Source organism: Marmota flaviventris, chromosome 9, assembly GCF_047511675.1.
Source record: "Marmota flaviventris isolate mMarFla1 chromosome 9, mMarFla1.hap1, whole genome shotgun sequence".
In the NCBI taxonomy this organism is placed as follows: Eukaryota; Metazoa; Chordata; class Mammalia; order Rodentia; family Sciuridae; genus Marmota; species Marmota flaviventris.
The window spans coordinates 25,820,780-25,843,335 of NC_092506.1; the positions used below are offsets into that span (position 1 = coordinate 25,820,780).

At 36.5% G+C, this 22,556-nt stretch overlaps 1 protein-coding gene across 1 annotated transcript in view; it reads left to right on the forward strand.

Annotated features, from left to right (window-relative positions):
* Lrrc4c (leucine rich repeat containing 4C) overlaps positions 1–18,061 on the forward strand; it is a 64,168-nt gene extending 46,107 nt beyond the window's left edge. The window contains exon 3 of the mRNA XM_071617103.1: positions 15,984–18,061. Coding sequence (XP_071473204.1) covers positions 16,026–17,948 — 1,923 coding nt within the window. The 5' untranslated portion in view covers positions 15,984–16,025 and the 3' untranslated portion in view covers positions 17,949–18,061. The remainder of the gene's footprint in view (positions 1–15,983) is intronic.
* Positions 18,062–22,556: the final 4,495 nt, after the last annotated feature.

A 22,556-nucleotide genomic window follows, 5' to 3' on the forward strand; every position in this document is an offset into this window, starting at 1 on the left:
ATTGTTCTTTATAAAATGTATCCTTTAGAGAAAAAAGACAGATGGTGGGAGAATAAACCAAAAAGGAATCTTCATCATTCAAACCAAGGAAAAAGTAGGTTAAGTACTAATGGCCTAAATAGGGGCATATTCAGGTTTCCCTGATTCTCATCACTTTAACATACCTTGGGGGACCAAGTTCCCTATTGCTTTTCATATATATGTTTCATTTTCCCCCCATGGAATATTTTTGCAAATTGTACCTTGTAGGCAAAATGAATACAGGAAAATACAGGGAGTTTTTACTTTGCATAGTACTATGTTAACTGGTTTGTTAATATTGGAACAGCAGTCATCATTTTGCAAGGTTCCATGGTAACTAGAGCAAATACAGAGACTGCAGAAAGATGACTTTTTCCAATATACATGACTTATGGTTAACATGGAACCAAGCAAAATGAGGACTGCCTTATGTAAATAAATAAGAATCCAATTTCCAAATGTCTGCATTTGCTGAATAATTCCGTCTTTTGTAGTCATTAGGGGGAAACAAAGAAATCTCTGATTCCAGTCATTTCCATTATCTGACATGTCATCACCAAGGCTTCCTCATTATGCAATGTGAATAGTGTTGAGGTTACTTGAAACCAGTTTCCAGTTTCAATTAGGAGGCCATCCCTGCTATCTGCATTCTGATTAAATGACGTTGACTGGAAATCACAGAAAGAGTCTACTCTGTTTCCTCCCCTTGCTCAGATCTCATAAACACAGACTCAATTAAAGAGAGTTTCCTTATCAGGTTTTTGTGGGTCATTTTGGTGAATTTATTAAACTCTTAAGTCATGCTGAAAACTGGAAGGCGGTGGGTCTGAGATAGTCAGCAGGAGCCAGGGTTAGATATGCAGTACTTGCTCCTGTGCTTTAGGAACTGTAAAATAAACAGAAGTCAGGGCAGCCAATGAGTTTCACAGAGTGAAAATTCTGTAGTAGAGCTATAAAAAACATGATGCATATCTGCCTATGTTTTAGGCTAAATCAGAGCCTTATCTATACATTCATTATTTTAGAACTTATTTATTGAGATGTTTTATTTGTTCATTTGTTCCTATCCATATTGTACACATCAACAGCCTTCTTTTTCTTGAATATGTTCTTCAATGTCCTTTTCCCTTTCAACAAAAAGAAAAATCAAGTCCCCACAATTAATCATCTGCCTTAACATAGGATCCAACTCTTTTGTTTGTTTTTTTCTCAATGTGATATTATTTTACTTTCCCAGCAGCCTATCCCACTACATTTAAGCATAGGTTCCTGGTAGAAGTCAGCTTGCACCTCCTTCTATCTCCTACTGATGTTCACTTCTGTGGTCCCCAGCTCCCGCCTATTTTCAAACAGTCTTTTCTCTTTGTTACTGTGTGCTCTTTTTTCCGTGCTCCTGTGAACCCTCTGTGTCATCTTCTCTAGTGCTTTTCACTCTATTATCATTTTTGCTTACTAATTTATGAATTATATAGTACACTGTGGGATCCTTAACAGGAGACACTTGGTCCCATGTGTGAAGAAGTAAATGCTTCGCATGATTCTTGGAAGGCAACCAACAAATACTATTGAAGGAAATGCCTATGTTATTTTCTCTCTTGGAATGCTAGCCCTTGTGCTTACCTAGATCTTCATATCCTACCAGATCACAGGTTGGCCAGCCTTCCTGTCAAATCTCACTGATTCTCTCTGAACATCCTGACTATTTACAATGATCCTCAGAATCAAATGGTCTTGGCTTTGATTTTATGTTGCTTGTGCTAGGCTTATTTCAGTACCCTGCCTCAAATGATCAATGATGGGAAATTACTAAGTTGAAGAAGTTTCCTCCTAGGTAAAGTGTTGGCAAGCAGACTTATCATAATATGTTATTATGGTTCAAATGGCATTGGAGGGTCCCAGCACCCTGCTATAAAATGATTCCTAGATACCTTTAGTGTTTGGCATATATATATATATATATATATATATATATATATATATATATATATCACACACCACACGTTTTTGGTTATAGTCTAGGAAATTTAGACTTTATACTGTTTAATAATGAACAAGAAAGTACTTGGTAAAACATTGGAAGGTGGTTTTAAAGTCTAAATGACTCTCTATAAATGATATTTATTCTCTTCATATTGCCTTGCATGATAATTTAAATTGAATTTCTCATTACAAAAATCCATATGCCTTTTGGGTACTATTGTTTATTTGTTTTCAACATATAAAGGGAATGATGACCCTGGAACAGGGCATTTCCTAAGGATTAATGAGCAGTTGGGGGTTAATGACTACCAATTCTTCCCATCCCAGTCATCAATCCAAAGGAAACATGGGAAGCCAGGCCTTTGACTGCATTACCAACTTTTTGAAATCAAATCCTTCTCTGCTTACCTTGCTGAGAACTTATGTTCCAGATGAGCTTGTTATATTTTTCCGAAGCTTCTTTAATTACTTTCCCTGTTAGTAACCTGGTCAGAGAAAATACACACACACACACACACACACACACACACACACATGCAAATATACATATATATATATATATATATATATATATATATATATATATATATTTCACTTATTAAGAACCTTATTTAATTATTATTCACTTTTCCATGAAATTGTATAGTACAATTCATGAATTCCTAAGACATTTATTAAATAAGGTTATATATATATATATATATATATATATATATATATATATATATATATATTCATAAGAAAAAATGGAAAAACAACTCTTAGTTTATGGGCTGAGAGGAAAATGTTATGAAGAGAACAATAATATTTTGTAATTTTGATTAAACATAATTTGAGATGTCCAACCTCTTTTATTAGCTTTTCTTGCCTCCACTTTTCAGTCTGAGAGTCTAGAGAAAATGATCCTATTATAAATCCTGAGAGGTTAAAATATATGTCCATTTTCTGCAATTTAACTTCTCTTAAACAGTAGATTTGAGATTATTTTTTCTTTTTTATTTCCTGCTTTTTTAAATACAAATGTAATGGAGTTTTTAATGGAATGTTATCTTTTCTCATTTATTCCTGTTCTACAATTACATTAATATGCATGATATTTTCTCCTTTGGTATCAATCATGATCATCCAGAATGCATTTAAAGAGATAAACATTAATGCATTATATAATGCAGTAGTGCATTCTCCCCTGAGGGAGTTGTAGAGTAGAAAAGTCCCATTTCTTCTCTGCTGAAGAAGTTCAGGACCCAATATTATCTTTCTGTATATGATTCTTCCTTTACCACAAATTCCTTAAAGATATGACAAAGTGACAAACCGTTACCTGAATATAAGGTGTTTGGCAAAGATCTATGGCACCAGAGTAGACTGAATCCCAAACCTTTCACAATGGGAATTTGTCTTAAATAATTTGTTCACAATCTTTGTTTAGTGTAATTCTCCATGAGGATGTGATGATAAAATTGATGACTAAACTTTATTTAAAATATACAATCACAAGTGAACAGAAAATTGTATGTAATGTCAAAGGTTCACAAATGGGGTGAAACCCATAGTAAATGTTGTAGGAATTTATGGATTGTGCTATACAATTTCATGGAAAAGCTAATAATAATTAAATAATGTTTTTGATAAGAAATTAAGCTAAGAGAACTTAATCGTATGATTCATATTGATTTAACATTAGATAATAGTCAAGCTATGGATCATTCTTCATATAAGGACTTCATTGTAACAAGAACTAAATATTGAACTAAACAAGAACAAAAATGTATACAATACTGATTATGTACTAAACATCATTCTAAATCCTTCTCTCTATATCAACTCATGTATCCACATAATAATACAGTACAAAAATTAAGGTATGCCAACCCTAGGCAGTTTGACAGGCCAGAGTTACACAAAATTATATATCTGAGGTTTAAAAACTCTATATACAATATACATCAGCTTAGCTGTGTAAGTAGCTGGTAATCTACAACAATCAACCCTTTCATGAAGTCAGTTATAAATTCTTTCATTTAATACACATATGTTGAGTTTACATGATATACTGGGCTCTCTGGATAGTGTAGTTAGAATATTGTTTACTGTTGGTAAAGATAACTTTTTACCCTAAACCATTGTTTTCAATCACCTTGAGAAGCTTTTTTGTTTGTCTGTTGTTTGTCTGTTGAGAGTGGTGGTAAGGAGTGATTATTGAGCCTCCCTTTACAATTTATAACAAGATGTATACCACTTACATCTTTTTGGCTTACATAAGTCTCATCAGTAGACCTTCATAGTCTCTCTATTATTATAAAATTACCCTATCAACTTGCTCCTGACTACGAATTGAAATATGGGGATGCATTCGGTAATTCAATTCAGCAAATGTTTACTGAATATCTAGGCATCATCCAGTTTCAGTCTTCAAAAGCTTATGAACAAGATTAGTTTGATCATCTTCTCATCTACATTCACCAATTTACCAATGGATTTGGTAAGTGCTGTAATCTTGGCCTTATAGACAATTAGGGGGAAGATGGATTGATAAAAAGGATGAAAGTCTAATAGAGATAGTCATTATCAAATTGACTCTGGTTGGGTTTAATTTTGGTGGAAAAATCAGAGTGTGGTATTCCAGGCCAAAGAAAGGAGGAAGTCCCTGATGAGGGAAAGATGCAGGGCCAGGGGGAGGGGACATATTTTTAGAGTGAGGAAATATTTTTAGACTGTTAGGGATAGTCATAGGAGATGAGAATGGGAACAGTCAGGTACAGGATCCTGAAGTGCCTTTCATTTCACACTAAAGCACTGGTTTTTCAGGGTACAGTTTTGCACACACTCACCCCGCCCCCAACCCCAGACATTTGGCAATATTCAGAGGCACTATGGCTTTGCACAACCGGGGAAGCTGCTGGCATCTAGTGGGTAGAGGCAGTAAGAGACTTGAGCTTTGTCCTAGTGGCACTGGTGAATTACTTTTTTGGAACTGTGATGGTCTAGGTGCCTGTGTGTTGCTATACCAATCCTGTAAAGTGTTGCTTTGAAAATATTACATGGGAAAAGTATATTTTAAAATAAAGACCAATTTTACAGATAAGGAATGGCATGCATTAATTATCTGGTGACACCTGAACCTGAGGGAGGGGGGGAATAAAGAATGGGAAAATAAGTTTTTATGCATTGTTTAGGCTCAGACATAGGATATTAGTAAAGCGGTGAAGGCAGGCATTGTTCCAGTGAGGCACATTTCTGATAATCGGAGCATTCTGATTTTGTAATCTAAAGAGTGAAATATCAAGGAATATTTTGAGCTGGAGGTTTCAAGGTTCTTTTCTTTGGTTATGCATTTTGCTCAAGCAAATAGCTGTCATAAAAATACAAACATTCTCCTGAACACCACAAATCCCACCATATAATTTGAGATACAAGTTAGTCATCTATATTTCATATTTTCATAAATAATCAACTTCAAAAAGTGAAGATGATCAAAAGGACTCATAAACAGCCAGAAACCTCATGCCATGTACATTTATCTCTCCTGCATCATGAGAAGGTAAACAAGCAAGGAAAAAAAAATTAATTTTATTTTTAGACCTGCCAAGTGTTAACTGCATTTCTCGGTCTGATTTTTTAGCATGAAGTAGATTTGACTTTTTGGTGCTAAAACAAGATTGGAGCTGCCACCGTGTCCTTTGCCAGTTCCATCTTTGTGCTTTGAATATTGATAGTAGTATTAGGAGATCTTTTTAACCCATGGATTTTTAATTAAATGTTTCAAATTTGTCCCTGGGGCAGACATGTGAAGACCAAGAAGGTCTTCCATTTTAAAGGGGATATACGGAAGATTTGACTTGTTTTCTACAGGGATGCTTGTTCTCTGCTGGAAGAGCGGTCAGATCTAATGTAGTGGAAGTTCATTTCCTCAGTTCTGAAATCCAGGGAGGTATCATGTGAATAAACAAATCAAGAAAACAACTATGCATCCTCTATGAGGGAACTTTCAAGGCAATCATGTTATTTTAGGCACATGCAGCAGGGGGCATTGTTTGGTCAAACATAAAACAGGGTTGCTCCTGATAATAATAGACATAGACATAAAGGAAAAAAACAGGGAAACCTCCTCTACCTCCCGCAAAACACGTGCAAAAAGAGCAAAGAGATGGTGAAATGCTCTGTAAATTTCTTTGTTCTTTCCGGCTTTTCATGGTGGGAAATACTTCTATGCAACTAACTACAAACCAGGCAGATATCATTACAGAAATTGATGAAATTCTTACTTTTTGAATGAGGCTCCACTTTGTAATTGATCTGTACAGCCTTAAGTGTGTGCAACCTGCTTCCATCTGCTTGAAAACTCATTCATTCATGCATTCCCAGTGACCATATATTTCATGAGTACTTTTTTTCAAGAAAATACCACAGACTATAAAGTAGATAAATCTCTACTGCATGGAAATTAACGTTCCACTGAGATGTGACAGGCAGTAGGAAAATAAATACCTGAACATATGAGAGAAATAGCAAATAGAGTAAATACTGTGATGAAAATGAAATATGGTAATTTATTAAATATGAGAGAAGAACTGCTTCAGTCCCAGAGGATCAGAAAGAACTTTCTAGGAGGGTAAAATTTAAAGGGAATTCTAAGTAATAAAGAAAACCACCCACACAAAAAGTCAAAGGATACCTACAGAGGCAGAGGGAATGCTACTACCAAGGTCTAATGGGATACAATCTTGGAGCATTTGAAGAAGGAAGGAAGGTCAATAGTGTTGAAGAAAAGTTGGAGAAGTTAAGAGAAAAGGTTGGAGAGTTGAACAGGGGTCAGATCACGTATTGGAGACCAATGCAGTTGGCATTGTGTTATAAAAAGTTGTGGAGCTAATATGGGTTTCAACTGAAGAAAGAGATGGGAAATATAGATATATATACATATATGTATATGTTATATATATATATACATATATGTATATGTTATATATATATATATATATATGCGTGTGTGTGTATACACACACACACACACACACACACACACATATATATATATATATATATATATATATATATATATATATATATGAGTCTGTGTATGTGTATATAGGATAGTGCTGAGCTGTTTAGCAGATCTGGAACGTGCAATCCTCATGCGTCAGCATCCCGAGTAGCTGAAATTACAGGAATGTGCTACCACATCTGGCGACATATTTATATTTTAAAATTCTTGCTAAATATTTTATGAATAATTAATTATGCCAAGGCAATTGTGAAAGTAGACGATACAATAACGAAGATATTTCAGTGGTCCAAGTAAGAAAAAAAGGTGACTTGACTATGAAAAGAACAATGAGGAAAAATTGAAGGGTCTGTCTTATATCTTACAAATAAAGTCAAAGAATAGTTAATACTGGATGCGAATTCAGCACAAGAAAAGTCAGTAAAGAGTTTACATTTTTGCCTTCTCTTACTGGGTGTGTGGAGATGCCGGAGCAGGTTAGGGGACTCGATTTTGGTATAAACTATGCCATTTGATTCGTACAGTCTTCACAGTGTCTGTTTATGAAGTGTTAACATCACTCCCAATTGAGAAGATGTGGCTCAGAGAAGGACAAGGATTGAATAGTTAGGAATACTAAGCCAATCCTCTAAAAGTCATTTTACTCTAAATCTGGTTTTTATTTCCTTTAATGTGACAGATATAGATTGAACATTCTATCTATGCTTCAGTATTACTCCAAGTTAGAAAACCAGAACCTGATGCATGTTTATGTTTCCTTCATGTATGTGCCATCTATATCATAGACAGATATGAGAAACACTATAGGTCAGACATACCTCTTTCCCAGTTTGAGGATCAGTTTCCAAAATGATACTAGACTCCCTTTGCTCATGTTAATACTCTTTGAACATGACCATACACAGAAGCAAATTTTGCCTTTGTTTGTGTTTTATGCTCTACAGGATTTTAATTGAGATGGATTAACTTGAACCTGTACATGTGTCAGCAGTCAGATAATCACCCTGAAGATCAGTTCCCTTCAGTTTTAAAAATATCACTGGTGATGTTGATTTTTGAAATCACCTACTTTTTCAACAACCTTTCTTCTTTTTCCAATTTCTTTCATGTGCAAAGGTAGAAACTTTACAACAAAGCTCTTATAATTCCATTCCCTACTTAAGGACCTCAAGTTTCTTCCTAAGTGTCTTTATTGAAGCAAATCCCAGCTCTTCTGCCAGGCATGCTGTGGCCCTCAGTTGGGCCAATTGAACTATTTAAATCCTGCAGTGTGTAAGTCCTTTACTTTCATTAAGTCAGTTTTCTTATTTTGTGCTCCTCCTCTGCTTTTATGAGTAATTTCTTACCTCCTCCACCACCACCCTGCTTCAGTGCAATTCTGTGCTCCCTTAAAACCCACATAAAATCCCAAATCCTCTTTTGACAACTTTAAGATGAGGTATGCCTTCATTGATTTATGACAATGAGTTATGTCACTTAAATATTGCTCACACAGAATTGCATTAAAGCCTAGATGCATGTATATACATTATTTTATTTTATACATGGATCTCTAGTTTGCATTACAGCTTTAACAAGATTAGAAAGTTCCAGAAGGCATGGCCAATTTAGCTCCTTTATGATTCTTATTATACTCTCCAGAGGATAGCACCATATTGTGTGAAATCACATGGATTCTTTTTTCTTTGTCTTCATTTTTTTAAATGCATAGTTCTCTCTAGCTATTGTTTCTTCTCATTTAATGACATTTAATGTAGTCATTTCTACACACTAAACATTTATTCATCTATTATTAGATAAATCTTCTAAAAAAACTCAAAGGCAAAGCCAAATTTTGTTCTTCAAATGTCAACTCCTAAAATCCAAACTATTTTAGGGCCATTGCAAAGTCTGTGTGTTTGGCCTGCTGCAGCCTATTGACCTGACATGGGAGACCTTGTGTTACAGCTAGCCATTTGAATGTGGTTGCCTTTTCATTACATTGGCCTAGAGGGGTCAGTTCTGAGCATTATACAATTTTTTTCCCTGGAAAACTGCAGAACAACTTACCCTTGCATGAGAGGGGTAGAGAATTCTCAATAGATTTGCAAGAGTAGACTTAAAATGTGAAACAATGAAAAAAGTTGATTTGACAAAGTGAATTACCTTTGGTAATGCTGTTATTTAATTTATTCTTTATTTCTTTTTTGTCATTCTATAAAAGCCAAGGGGGTATTGAAGGAAATAATTGTGCAGTAGAATGAATTCCTTATTATTTTGTAGTTAAATATGATGGGACCCAGAGATTCACACAATATGCAGGTGCTCTGCTACTGATCTAAATCCCCAGCCCTAGAATGCCTTCTTAGCATTATGGAAATAAGCCTCAGCAACTTTCTTCTAAGAAAATCATGTTGCCTTAACTTATTTGCTTTCTTTGAAAGATCTAAGACTTAAAATGGTATAAGAAATCAGAATTGTTTTCCACTTTCTTATTTGTCCTTTTTTAATTTTATATATTCCACTAAGGAATGGAGAGAGAGAGAAGGATGGGGGGGTAAGAATGTGAATGTATGAATATATCCAAATAAATCCAGCTATACATGAAGAAGAAAAAATAAACCTTTTTATACTGAAGAACTTGATAATTTTACATAATAAGAAAATCTAGAGCAAGAACAGTTACAAGATTCATTAATTAAACTGCATATGACAAATTTGAAGGATATAAATTCTTTCCATTTTTCTATTTTTCCTTCTTTGGCACATCAGCTTTATCTTCAGGCTGGTTTCCCTCTTGGTCACAAGATGGCTGCAGCAACTCTAGATGTCTAAGACTGTCAGCAGTACCCAGAAACAGAATAAAGAAGTACTTCCCCCCCATTTCATATTTAGGAGAAAGCAAAAAAAAAAAAAAATTATCAGAATTCCCTCTGTTGAGTTTTTATGTTTCATTGGCCAAACTGTGTCACATGTCCAGAATTAAGTAGTCTCTGACAACATGAGTGGTACTAACAATGTTTGCTTTGACAAGAGCCCAGGAAAATGACAGTCTGCAAGTTGGCCTGTCACCTGTTTTTATATGCCCTACAAGCTGGTTGGGGGAAAAAGGAGAATAATATTTTGAAAGATGTGACATGAAATTCAAATTTCTGTGCCCATGAATAGCTTAACTGGAGCACAGCTATGCCTATTTATAAATATTTTGTGTATGGTTGCTACCATAGCATAATCGGTGCTGGGTCGCAACAAGGGACCTCAAGTCTGCATAGCCTAAAGTACTTTTTAGGGACTTGAGATTTCCTGAATAATTTTTTTTTCCAAAAAAAGGAAAAGGGTTAGGATGTTACACAGGCAACAGATGCAGCGGGTATTTTGTTTGACGTTCAAACCATTTTAATGAATTGTGAAAAACTGATTTCTACAATATCACCTATACAACCAATGTTAAAGACTGATGAGTTTATTGCTTACTCTGATGAGAGAAGACAGTGCCTCGCCAGTGTAGGGCAGTGTCTGTGAGGGCAGTGGGGAAGGTGTGGTGATAATTTATTTGAAAAAGAAATTTGATTTTTGGAAGAGTTTTCACTGTAGGAACTTGATTAGGACCACCTAAGATGAAGATGCAACAATCTAGTATTGGTGAAAACAGAAAGGTGAGGTGAGAGATTCCATGAAACCCATAGCACAGAACCTGGTGGAACCTTTCTAAGAAAGTCTTGATGGATCTCTGGGTTAATTCCCCTAAGGATCAATGCAATCCTTTGCTTAGGCCTGAGAGCCCCAGAGTAGGAAAGAGATGCTTAATCGAGTTGGTGGAATAGCAAAGCCATGTTGAATGTGGATGGCCAGGGCCAGGTGTGGGTTGAAGCTTCAGAGTCAAGACTGAGTTTGCGGCCAGTAGTTCTGGCGCTCCATTTTCAGGGAGGACTGGGAATGGGGGTGAGTGGTTTTGCTGTTCTAGGTTTAGGGAGGAGCGCTAAGGCTCTGTGGGAGTGTGGGGAAGGAGGTGGTTGGGATTAGCTGAATTTGTTTGATCTCACCTCTCTTTGAAACTAATTCTAATGTCTATACACAGCCTATGCCAAGTCAGCAACAATCCTGAGCTAAATAAAGCATCTCCATTAGCTAACTTCCTCATGCAGTTCTCTCCACGCCTCTCGCTAGGCTATCAGTGCACTGAAGCATGGACAGGGAAGGAAGAAAGGTCTATTGACAGAGTCAAGATCTCCTCTGGGACAGGGCTAAAAGTATCATGGTTTAATTCAAAACCCACACAAATCTATTTGTAAGTAAATGCTGTTAGATGGCATCATAATGGATAGTGCATACCTTTAAATTGATTTCCTTTTGATGTGATAAAAACATCTTATGAAAGAGAGGTTGAAGCATGGCTTTTGATGTAAAGTAACATAATTTAGATTTTAAAGTAGAAAACCTTTTGTTGATAGTAGTTTATTTGATTCAGTGCAATGTACCAAGTGTTAGTTGCTGTAAGTTATAAATTGGCTTTGAACCGGCTGTAATTCATAAATCATTACTTATGACTGATTTATAGGAAATCTCATTAATTGCAATGGCACAGAGACCTTGAAACAGGCAGGAAGCAGAAAATAAAACTAAGTCCTGGGAAAAAGGAGTAATAATAATGTCACATTTGCCTGTGTTTTAATGACAGCGTATTCCTGATCACAGCAGTTATTCCTTAATACAATGTTGAATAAGAGATGATGCTATTGCTTCTATTTTACAGAAGAAGAGGGATCTGAGGACCCTATCACCTTATTTTTAACATGTAATAAATATTTATAGCATGTTGCTTATTACAAAGCAATAACTTTCTTAATGAAAGGCTTTTGAGTGGATTCAGTTATGGCCCTTTCATGACGGGAAGAGTGAAGTATAGAGACTTAAAATAACTTTCCCAATTCCATCTCAGTGAGGTTCATACAGATCTAGGAACACAGAAAGTCTCATATCACAGCCTTCTCTCTTGTCCATCAGACCTGGCTGTCTTTATTGTAACAAAGGAAAAGGTAGCAAGAGCCAAGTAAGGAATTAGCATCTTCCCTCCTGTGCTATTTCCATTCAACCAGTTATTTCCACTTGTATTGTCAGAAACTAGGATTCTGAGGAAGATCATGACATGGGGGCTGATTGAAAAAAAAAAGGGAGGAGAAAAAACTTAAGACTTCAACTCAAAAATATTAATTGGTTTTTGTATCAGGGACCTTACATGGGAAAAAAAATCATTCCCAGTAACCCCAAGAGGTGTGTGTTGGGGGCGAGGGTTGGGGGTGACATATGCAAAACTATACTAAATCTCACAAGTGAGAACTTGCCTAGGACCATCCTCACTGGAAATGTAGACAGTTTTCGACTGGAAATGGAAGCCCAAAATGATTTTTTTAAGGTCATGTTTTAATTTCCAATAAAAGAAAACTCAAATTTAATTCAAGACATAGAGCCTACCAACCACATTGTTGGCACAACATAAAGGGGTAGAACTATACAATGGAGTAGAACTATAAAACCCATTGACTGGGTTAATATGGTGCCTTGGCCCTGTTATTTCATGGTTGTTTGAAATGGATGTTTTTTGATATTCACATATGGAGAGGCTAGCAGGTCAGGAGATGAGTGCTGATGAGAAGAGAGCTCTTGCTTATAATTTTCAAGAAGAGAGAGCACACCATAGCATGCAGAGGCCATGCTGGAAACCACCAAGGTCCATCAGGAGGTAGAAGAAATGAGGGGAAAATGTGGACAAGAATCTTCAATGTGGTTTTTAAGGCAAGACAGGATAAGCAGATTATGATTGGGTAGGTTGGGTAATTTTGAAAGCCTCTGGGACAGAGGGGCTGCCCCTGTTTCCTGGTAGCTGGTCCTGAGGTGATTAAGACAGTGAGATACTGGTCAAATACAAGGGTTCTTTGAAAACCCAATAAAGGAGGGGACCAGGATTTTGGCTCTGGGTTGGTTGGTTTGCATAGGAAAGTCATGCTTATAGACAAGTCCTTTCTTATTTCTAGAAATTGGGTAGGGATGATACAGCCCATTGTTCCATGCTCAGCAAAGTTCCAGATATCTAAACATTAGCAAGTGCAGAAAATTAAAAGACACGATTACTATATTAGAACATATCACTATATGTACAGAAAGAGCTGCAATACGATATTAACCATTCTACACATTTGTAACCTCATTTTATTTAGAGCCAGACACAGTGTTGGCAGTAGACTAAGAGGAAACCATCAGATGTGGCCTGTCTTTACGTGGTTCACATAATCACAGCATAAGATAGTGTGAAAAGTCAATCTAGAAATGCAGCAGCCCTGAAAAAGGAAGCAAAGTGGGTGGTCAGTTATAAAAGGCCAGGGAAAGAAAGAGGAACTCAGAACCTATTAGTCAAGTTTCTTTGCTGCAATAGGGAAGGAGACCAAAATAAGCATTTAAAGCCAGAAAACAATGTTGAACTTTAAATATCACCTTCTATGATCAAGGTCCCAGTTGGGTGTGGTAGTACATGTCTGCAACCTCAGCTGCTCAAGAAGGTAAGGCAGAAGGATCCCAAGTTTGAGATCAGCCTCAGCAACTTAGTGAGGCCCTAAGCAACTTAGAAAGACGCTGTCTTAAAATCAAAAATAGAAGTATAAAGGGCTAGGGATGTGGCTCAATGGTAAAGCACTTCTGGGTTTAATCCCCAGTACCAAAAAAAGCAACACAAACAAAACAAAATTAAAAAAAAATAAACAACAAAACAAACAAAAAAATAAATAAAAGAAAACAAAACAGAAACCAAAGTCCCTTTGAGGAGTTTTCTGAATATATGCTTAAGGATTGCTAACGACAGCTGCTTTTCCTGTGGAGGACATCTCCTATTATTGGAAAGAGCCACTTCTGCATCTTGTGTAAGTTATGGAAATGTAGCTATTCACAACTGTTCATTTACATTGTGAATCTCACCAGAAGAGAAAGATTAGGTCCTAAAGAGGAGATAGCCCTTTTTTCTAAAGCCCTTCATGTCCAGGGGAGGACATGGAAGTGATGACCATGGATCAGGACCTTTTTCTGTCCTTGGCTTCTTTCCAAGGCTTACTTTAAACAACTGGGAGATCTTCCTAGTAATTCTTGCTGGTAGTTCCTTCCAAAGAGTTACTCTCTCCCATATTAATCCAACATTATTATTCTTCAGAACAAAGCTGAGAGCTGCCTTCTTTTCTAGAAACAAATGCCTGCAGGATGAAATGGGGACTCTTAAGTTTGAAGGGACCAGCTCTCAACATCTAGACCCAATCTCATCTCCATTTCCTTTATCACTCTCTTTTCCAATCCTTCTGTTCTATTGAGGAGGACATGTTTCCTATTCCCTGGATATACTAGCATTTGTTATGTGTCTCTGTCTTGACTCAGGTTGATTTTTCTGATTAAAATACCCATCTTTACTTTCTTCCCAGCCTCCGAAAAACCAAGAGTAGCTGAATTTCCTCTTTAAAACACACTGATTTCTCAGTTTGGGTTAATTTACTCTGACATTAGTGCCCTTGTGCCAATGTGGCTTGTTGCATAGAAAGAAACACATAATACTGTATATTATATGTTTGCCCGTCTGCCTCACCCTTTGAACTAAAAGCCCTTTGGGGGTTAGGGTTATATTCTTTATCTTTACATGACCCGTCCTTAGCAAACTATTTGATATGATAAATATGATGATGATGATAACAACAACTAACATTTATTGAGTTCCGACAATGTGGGAGGTGTTACTCTAAGTTCCTTATGTGCATCAACTCATTTTATTATTCTCATACACTTAAGGGCTGTATAATTGTCATTCTATTTTTGCAAATTAGAAGAGGAGATTGAAGAAGAGAAAGGACTAGTAACTTGCCCAAGGTGATACAAAGTAGGTTCTAAATTATTGCATTTTTGCTAGAATGTGGTGAGCTCTCCCTCTCTTTTTTCTTTCTAAAAGATTTATAGAAGAAACAATGCATATTGAGATGAGAAATTAGGGGGGAAACAAACTACCCAGTCCATGATAATCTAGTTGGGTGAGGACTATACTAGAAAACACATATTGTTTTAGAAGTCTTCCTTTTGCTAGCAAAAAGAAATAAAGTGAGTTGCTGTATCTACAAATCAGTAAGAGTAGAGACATAAGGCACAATAGTCCTGTTATACAAAATTTTTCCTGAAAATAAAAATTATACCGCTTTAGAAATGATTTAATATGTGATTTGTTTGCCTAGAGGTAGTAGTTACCTATATAATAATGAGTTATGGATGTGAAAATCTCACGAAATTTATGTACATGTATACACGTCACTATTTCAGTACATCTTCAAAGGTACCTTAAATTAAGATGCCAGTACCTACAACTGATATTATCCCCCAATACAAGGTAACCCATGTTTAGAAGGGCCTATTTGGGTTAATGGTCTGCTATCACTGATTCTAAATTCTTTATAAGTTTTAAACAACACACCCACATTCTAATTTTACACTGGGGCCCATGAATTATGTAGCCACTACTGGATAAAGTTATTTTTTAATTCTATAGCCCATGGTGCCTGGCATATACAATGACTTCCCATGAAAAATCAGTCTTTACTAATTTTTGGCAGGGTATAACCCCCAAATCCTATTTTTTTCCAATCTGTCATGGACACTGAAACTAACTGTAAAATTCAACACATCTTTTTTTATGAGCTTAGGTCACACTCAGTTGATGAGCACTGTATTAGGGCTCTTCCCATCATTGGTCCATTTCTCTGTGATTGTACTTCTGATAGAATGCCGGCTATGGACGGTTGTTAATTTGGAAGGCAGAGATATTTCCCGTGAATAATGGGCCACAAAGCTCAATAAGGGACATTAGATTTGTTGTCTCTTTCAATATGGCAAATAATGGTATCAGCTGATATACTGTATCACTAACATTCTCCAGAAACTCACCTACTGAAGCTCTAATACCCCTTTTTTCCTTCTTTTTCAGATTGTTTGAACTCCAGACGGACCAACACCAGATAAATTATGAATGTTGAACAAGATGACCTTACATCCACAGCAGATAATGATAGGTCCTAGGTTTAACAGGGCCCTATTTGACCCCCTGCTTGTGGTGCTGCTGGCTCTTCAACTTCTTGTGGTGGCTGGTCTGGTGCGGGCTCAAACCTGCCCTTCCGTGTGCTCCTGCAGCAACCAGTTCAGCAAGGTGATTTGTGTTCGTAAAAACCTGCGTGAGGTTCCAGATGGCATCTCCACCAACACGCGGCTGCTGAACCTTCATGAGAACCAAATCCAGATCATCAAAGTGAACAGCTTCAAGCACTTGAGGCACTTGGAAATCCTCCAATTGAGTAGGAACCATATTAGAACCATTGAAATTGGGGCCTTCAATGGTCTGGCGAACCTCAACACTCTGGAACTCTTTGACAATCGTCTTACTACCATCCCGAATGGAGCTTTTGTATATTTGTCTAAACTGAAGGAGCTCTGGTTGCGAAACAACCCCATTGAAAGCATCCCTTCTTATGCTTTTAACAGAATCCCTTCCTTGCGGCGACTAGACTTAGGGGAATTGAAAAGGCTTTCATATATCTCAGAAGGTGCCTTTGAAGGTCTGTCCAACTTGAGGTATTTGAACCTGGCCATGTGCAACCTCCGGGAAATCCCTAACCTCACACCGCTCATAAAACTGGATGAGCTAGATCTTTCTGGGAATCACTTGTCCGCAATCAGGCCTGGCTCTTTCCAGGGATTGATGCACCTTCAAAAACTGTGGATGATACAGTCCCAGATTCAAGTGATTGAACGGAATGCCTTTGATAACCTTCAGTCCCTAGTGGAGATCAACCTGGCCCACAACAATCTCACATTACTGCCTCATGACCTCTTTACACCCTTGCATCATCTAGAGAGGATACACTTACATCACAACCCTTGGAACTGTAACTGTGACATACTGTGGCTCAGCTGGTGGATAAAAGACATGGCCCCCTCCAACACAGCTTGCTGCGCCCGGTGTAATACTCCTCCCAATCTGAAAGGGAGGTACATTGGGGAGCTCGACCAGAATTATTTCACATGCTATGCTCCTGTGATTGTGGAGCCCCCTGCAGACCTCAATGTCACTGAAGGCATGGCAGCTGAGCTAAAGTGTCGGGCCTCCACGTCCCTGACGTCCGTGTCTTGGATTACTCCAAATGGAACAGTCATGACACACGGGGCGTACAAAGTACGGATAGCTGTGCTCAGTGACGGTACATTAAATTTCACGAATGTAACCGTTCAAGATACAGGCATGTATACGTGTATGGTGAGTAATTCTGTTGGGAACACTACTGCTTCAGCCACCCTGAATGTTACTGCAGCAACCACTACTCCCTTCTCTTACTTTTCAACTGTCACAGTAGAGACAATGGAACCTTCTCAGGATGAGGCACGGACCACAGACAACAATGTGGGCCCCACTCCAGTGATTGATTGGGAGACCACTAATGTGACCACCTCTCTCATGCCACAGAGCACAAGGTCAACAGAAAAAACATTCACCATCCCAGTGACTGATATCAACAGTGGGATCCCAGGAATCGATGAGGTCATGAAGACTACCAAAATCATCATTGGGTGTTTCGTGGCCATCACACTCATGGCGGCAGTGATGCTGGTCATCTTCTACAAGATGAGAAAGCAGCACCATAGGCAAAACCATCATGCTCCGACAAGGACTGTTGAAATCATTAATGTGGATGATGAGATCACAGGGGACACACCCATGGAAAGCCACCTGCCCATGCCTGCTATCGAGCATGAGCACCTAAACCACTATAATTCTTACAAATCTCCCTTCAACCACACAACAACAGTGAACACAATAAATTCAATACACAGTTCAGTGCATGAACCGTTATTGATCCGAATGAACTCTAAAGACAATGTACAAGAGACTCAAATCTAAAACATTTACAGAGTTACAGAAAACAAACAATCAAAAAAAAAAAAGAGACAGTTTATTAAAAATGACACAAATGACTGGGCTAAATCTACTGTTTCAAAAAAGTGTCTTTACAAAAAAAAAACAAAAAAGAAATTTATTTATTAAAAATTCTATTGTGATCTAAAGCAGACAAAATGATGTGTATTCCTCAGAACCTGTTTTTGCTGCAGTTATTTACTATTTTCCCACATCTCGTCCCTCCCTTCCCCGATTGCCATATTTTTCATAGATCTCAATTCCCTAAAGAACTGGTCTAGGAAATTTTGTAAGAATTCTGTTACACTTTGAGATTTTTATGGTGAATTCTAGTGGTGAGATCCAGTCTATTTTGTCTCTCTCGCTCACTCTCTTTTATTTTCTTTTTTTCTTTTTCCCTCATACCCTTATGAAGTAGTCCAATGGGGAATGCAATATTAGAAATAGATTTTTAAAAAAGAACAAGAAAGAAATGCAAGATCTTATATTTTTCATGTAATAATCTGTTCTGTATTTATGAGGAGGACCATTCTATGGAAAAGAAAAGTAAAACAAAGTAAACAAACAACAGATTAATTTACATATGAGCATCTATAAAACCCATGACTTTTAAACAACTCTAGAACCAGAATTTGTAGTTCAAAAGCTTAAAATAAGATTATAAATAAAATATTGTTGGTTTTTCTGTAACCTGGACACAACTCATTTGTAGTATGGCTCAAATGTGAGAAACATGAAGGTTAACTAGATTTCCTACTTTCTAAGAAAGAAAATACTGGAGTATTGTTTAGTCCCAGTGTCAATCTCTACAGGATCCTGCTTCAGTAGTTAACTTGAACTTCAGATCAATATCCAAGGATGTTGTGGTATTTTTTTCCTTCTGATTAGAATTACCCTTTATAGAATGCTCAGATTTCAAAAACTGATTTTGTGATATAAATTCAATTCCTCTTGGAAGGAAGTATCACTATAATTTATTTATTGTCTCCTAAATAAAATTCCACTGACCAGAGGAAATATGATCATAAAAAGGTAGAAGTATTCTACCTTATCTGCTGTTGAAAGCAAATTGTTTGATTCTGAGTGTTAGCAAATTCAGTTCAATTTGACAATAATTATTAAAGACCTACTATGTGCTAAATAATAATTTGGGTATTGTGGGTACACAAATGATAAGACTTGGTTCCTGTCCTTGACTCATTCCCAATCTATATAGAAAGACAAGAAAAAAAAATCTCAGTTTATTGCTGGGTGTCAGCTCTAATTTCTGCTAGGTAGAAAGCTATATATTAGGACTCTGAAAATTCAGAAAATCAGGTTATGCTATTACAGAAACACCCTCATGTGGTTCATTCCATCCTTTTGAAAGGGTTGAATTTCTTCTTCCATAAGCTGATTGCTTAGCTTCAATGAAGTATGAATATAGATTTGCTCTGAAGGACAAATACATACTAGTAGATAGCAATACTAATACAAATATAATTTATTAAGGGTGCTTTTTAAGGAACTAGGGAAATTTGTGATAAGAAAACATATACAAACTTCCAAGTAAGAAAGGGAAATTGCTGGTTGTACACCTCAGTCCCCTCCTGATATTTTAATATATTATGTGTGTGATTCTGTCTCATCTATGTGAAACAAAATTACTATATAAAAAAATCTCATCACTGGCCTTGAAATTAGCCACCCTGATGGTGAAACAAGGATCGACAAAGCTGAAGAAAGCTTCAGCTCCTAATGGATGAAGAGCTTGGATACTCACACTTAATTCTGCAGGCGGGATCTCACGCCAGGGTTTTGTGGTCTCCAGGTGTGAAAAACCAATCATTACCAGCAAAGTAGGTCAGAGAAATGGAGGAAGGGATAGCAAATGAATGGGAGCGTACAAATGTCGTGATTCTATTTTTCGATCACTCATTCTCTGACATTTTTTTTTATCTCCTCCCTCCCTTTGTCAGAAATGTAATTCAGATTTGCTTTAACTGTGGAGAAGATCCAAGAAAAGAAAGAAAGAAAAAAAGAAAAACACGTTGGCTGTCATTTATTGGTTTATTTAGTATTGAAAATTCTTAATACAGTATTTCTAAGCTGCAGAAATCACACACACATGCACGCACGCACACACAGAAGATATCTACAATGGTATCAAGGGCAAGTATAGAAAAGAGAGATGTAAGTTAACAGGTAAAGGGATCTCGTTTGGTTTTGCCTGCCTTTTTCTGTTTACTGACTCACCTGTTTAATTATTAGTAGTTTTTTTTTTTTAGTTCATAATTCGTATGTGAGTTTAATCCCAGTAAGTGATTACCCTTGGCTGAGAGGGGCAACTTTGCAGCTACACAAATTCTGTTAAACAAAATAAAAGGAGAATTTGCACTAAAAATATAGGTTATAATCTATAGCATCTGATTCAGGCCACCAGCAGATTATCATAGTCTGAACAAACACATTTTGGAGAATAATAATATCTTGATGTAAGATTTAAATGAGGCAAATTTGACTTTTACAGTAAATTTAGAAACTCTCTGACAAAGGTCCTCATTGCAGGTTTTGGGACTGGAGGATGGAGTGCTATGTAAATATGATTAGGAGAAAACTGAAGTGAATTCTAGATCTTTTCTGACTAACCACGTGTCTGTATTTGCTCCTCGGTATGGTAGCTCCTGACTAAATATCTTAGAAATACACTGTGGACTTACTTGGATCCCAGAACATGCTGCTTTACATATGTGAGATATTCATGTAGGAAAGCACAATCCCATGTCCATTGTCCACTGCTCTATTTTATTCTTTGTAAGGACAGCTATGTGGCAGTATTCTGAAATATGTGCACCAGAAATATGCCATTTGCAATTAACCAAATGAAGGTAACACAAATGTGTGTGTGTGTGTGTGTGTGTGTGTATGAGAGAGAGAGAGAGAGAGAGAGAGAGAGAGAGAGAGAGAGAGAGAGAGAGAGTCCTATTAATGGTATGCATATTGCTTAGGGAAACATCAGAGATGGTTTAAAAAGAAGATTCTTCACATCTTTTTCTGTTGGAAAATATTACCCTTTACACCTGACTATGAGTGGGGTCTCTTAAACTTTTCTGAACATGTCCATGTACATTTGCATTGGCCAAGTGATGGAAGGATTTGGTACAGCTTACACAGACGGGCACCAATATAGTTTCGCAAATTTCCCTCAGATTCCAAATATTCTAGAGTTGAATATCATCTTTTAAAAGATTAAAATAGATCATTTTAATGTGAAACAGTGTTCAAATTTTTTAAGGAAGAAAATATTGCTAGTTTTGATGATTACATTTTAGGCATTATAAACAGAGAATTTAAAATTAGAGTATTCTTTTGGAATGGTGTACCATGAAATTATCAATATAGATGTACTAGAAAATAACTTCAACAATGGAAGGTTTGTTTCTCTTGAAAAAAAAAAACACAAATAAAACACTGTGTTTAAAATAGGACTTACTGAAACATTAAAAAAAAAATTAAGTGGTAGCACCAGAGTACCCAACATTTCCAAGGTAAATATTTACCAAGGTAGAAAAAAAAAATCCTATCTTTCATTCTTTTGGAATAATTGTCAATACATTTAGGTAACTAAATGATTTAGATAAGTACATAAAACTACAGTACTCTGTAGGAATATACATTTTAAATAATGTGTTCAATTGCTCATTTGGTGCTTCACTTACTAGTTTGAATAATGTAATTATTAAATATCACCAACAAGGGTTGGGATGTAGTTTGGTGGTATAGCACTTGCGCGGAGTACACAGGCCATGGGTTCAATCCCCAGAATCGACAAAAAGAAAAACACCAATGACACAATGTATGAGTGCCTGTGTTATATGTCATACTCTTCTAGGAAGCCATTTATATTTTTTAAATAAGATATGATTGCACAGAGACAAATCTCTTTAAGATATGTGTTCACAAAACTATATATGCATCATTGTATTTGATTAGAATTTTATTTCTGTACAACAGCTTCTTCTGATAAGAGTAAGTCTAAAAACACACCTTCCAAAAATCCAGGTACCTGATAGTCTTTATTTTCTTCCACTAAGAAGCATGAATTCCTGAAAACTCTGTCTGCGGTAGGAAACAGCTGTGACACTATTATCTTCCTATGCTCTATCAGGATACAGAGCAAGATGCATCAGGTTTTATGAAAAAAAAAAAAAAAACTTCTAAAATTAATATAGCATACTGTCAATTACGATCCAAATTTAGATTCTGAATGAAGCAGTCTCACAACATATGTCATGTTGTATCTTGACATACGGCTGACAGAACATCTAAGATTCCAACTTCAGCATCATTTAAGAAATATATTCAAATAATATATAAAATTATATGGCTGCATTTTATAACTAGTGTTTAGCAGTAGTAAGTATAGCTACTGTTTATTTTGCTTTTCCAAAGGATAAATAAAGAGACACAAAATCTTTCTGAAAGACAATAAATGAAGCTATTTTAATCAGACACCTGTCAATGGAAAAAAAATTTTGTTTTGTGAATTTTGTGCTGTGCAGTAAGTGAGAATATCCATATATCCTCTGCACAAAAGCAGAAAGCAAGAACCTA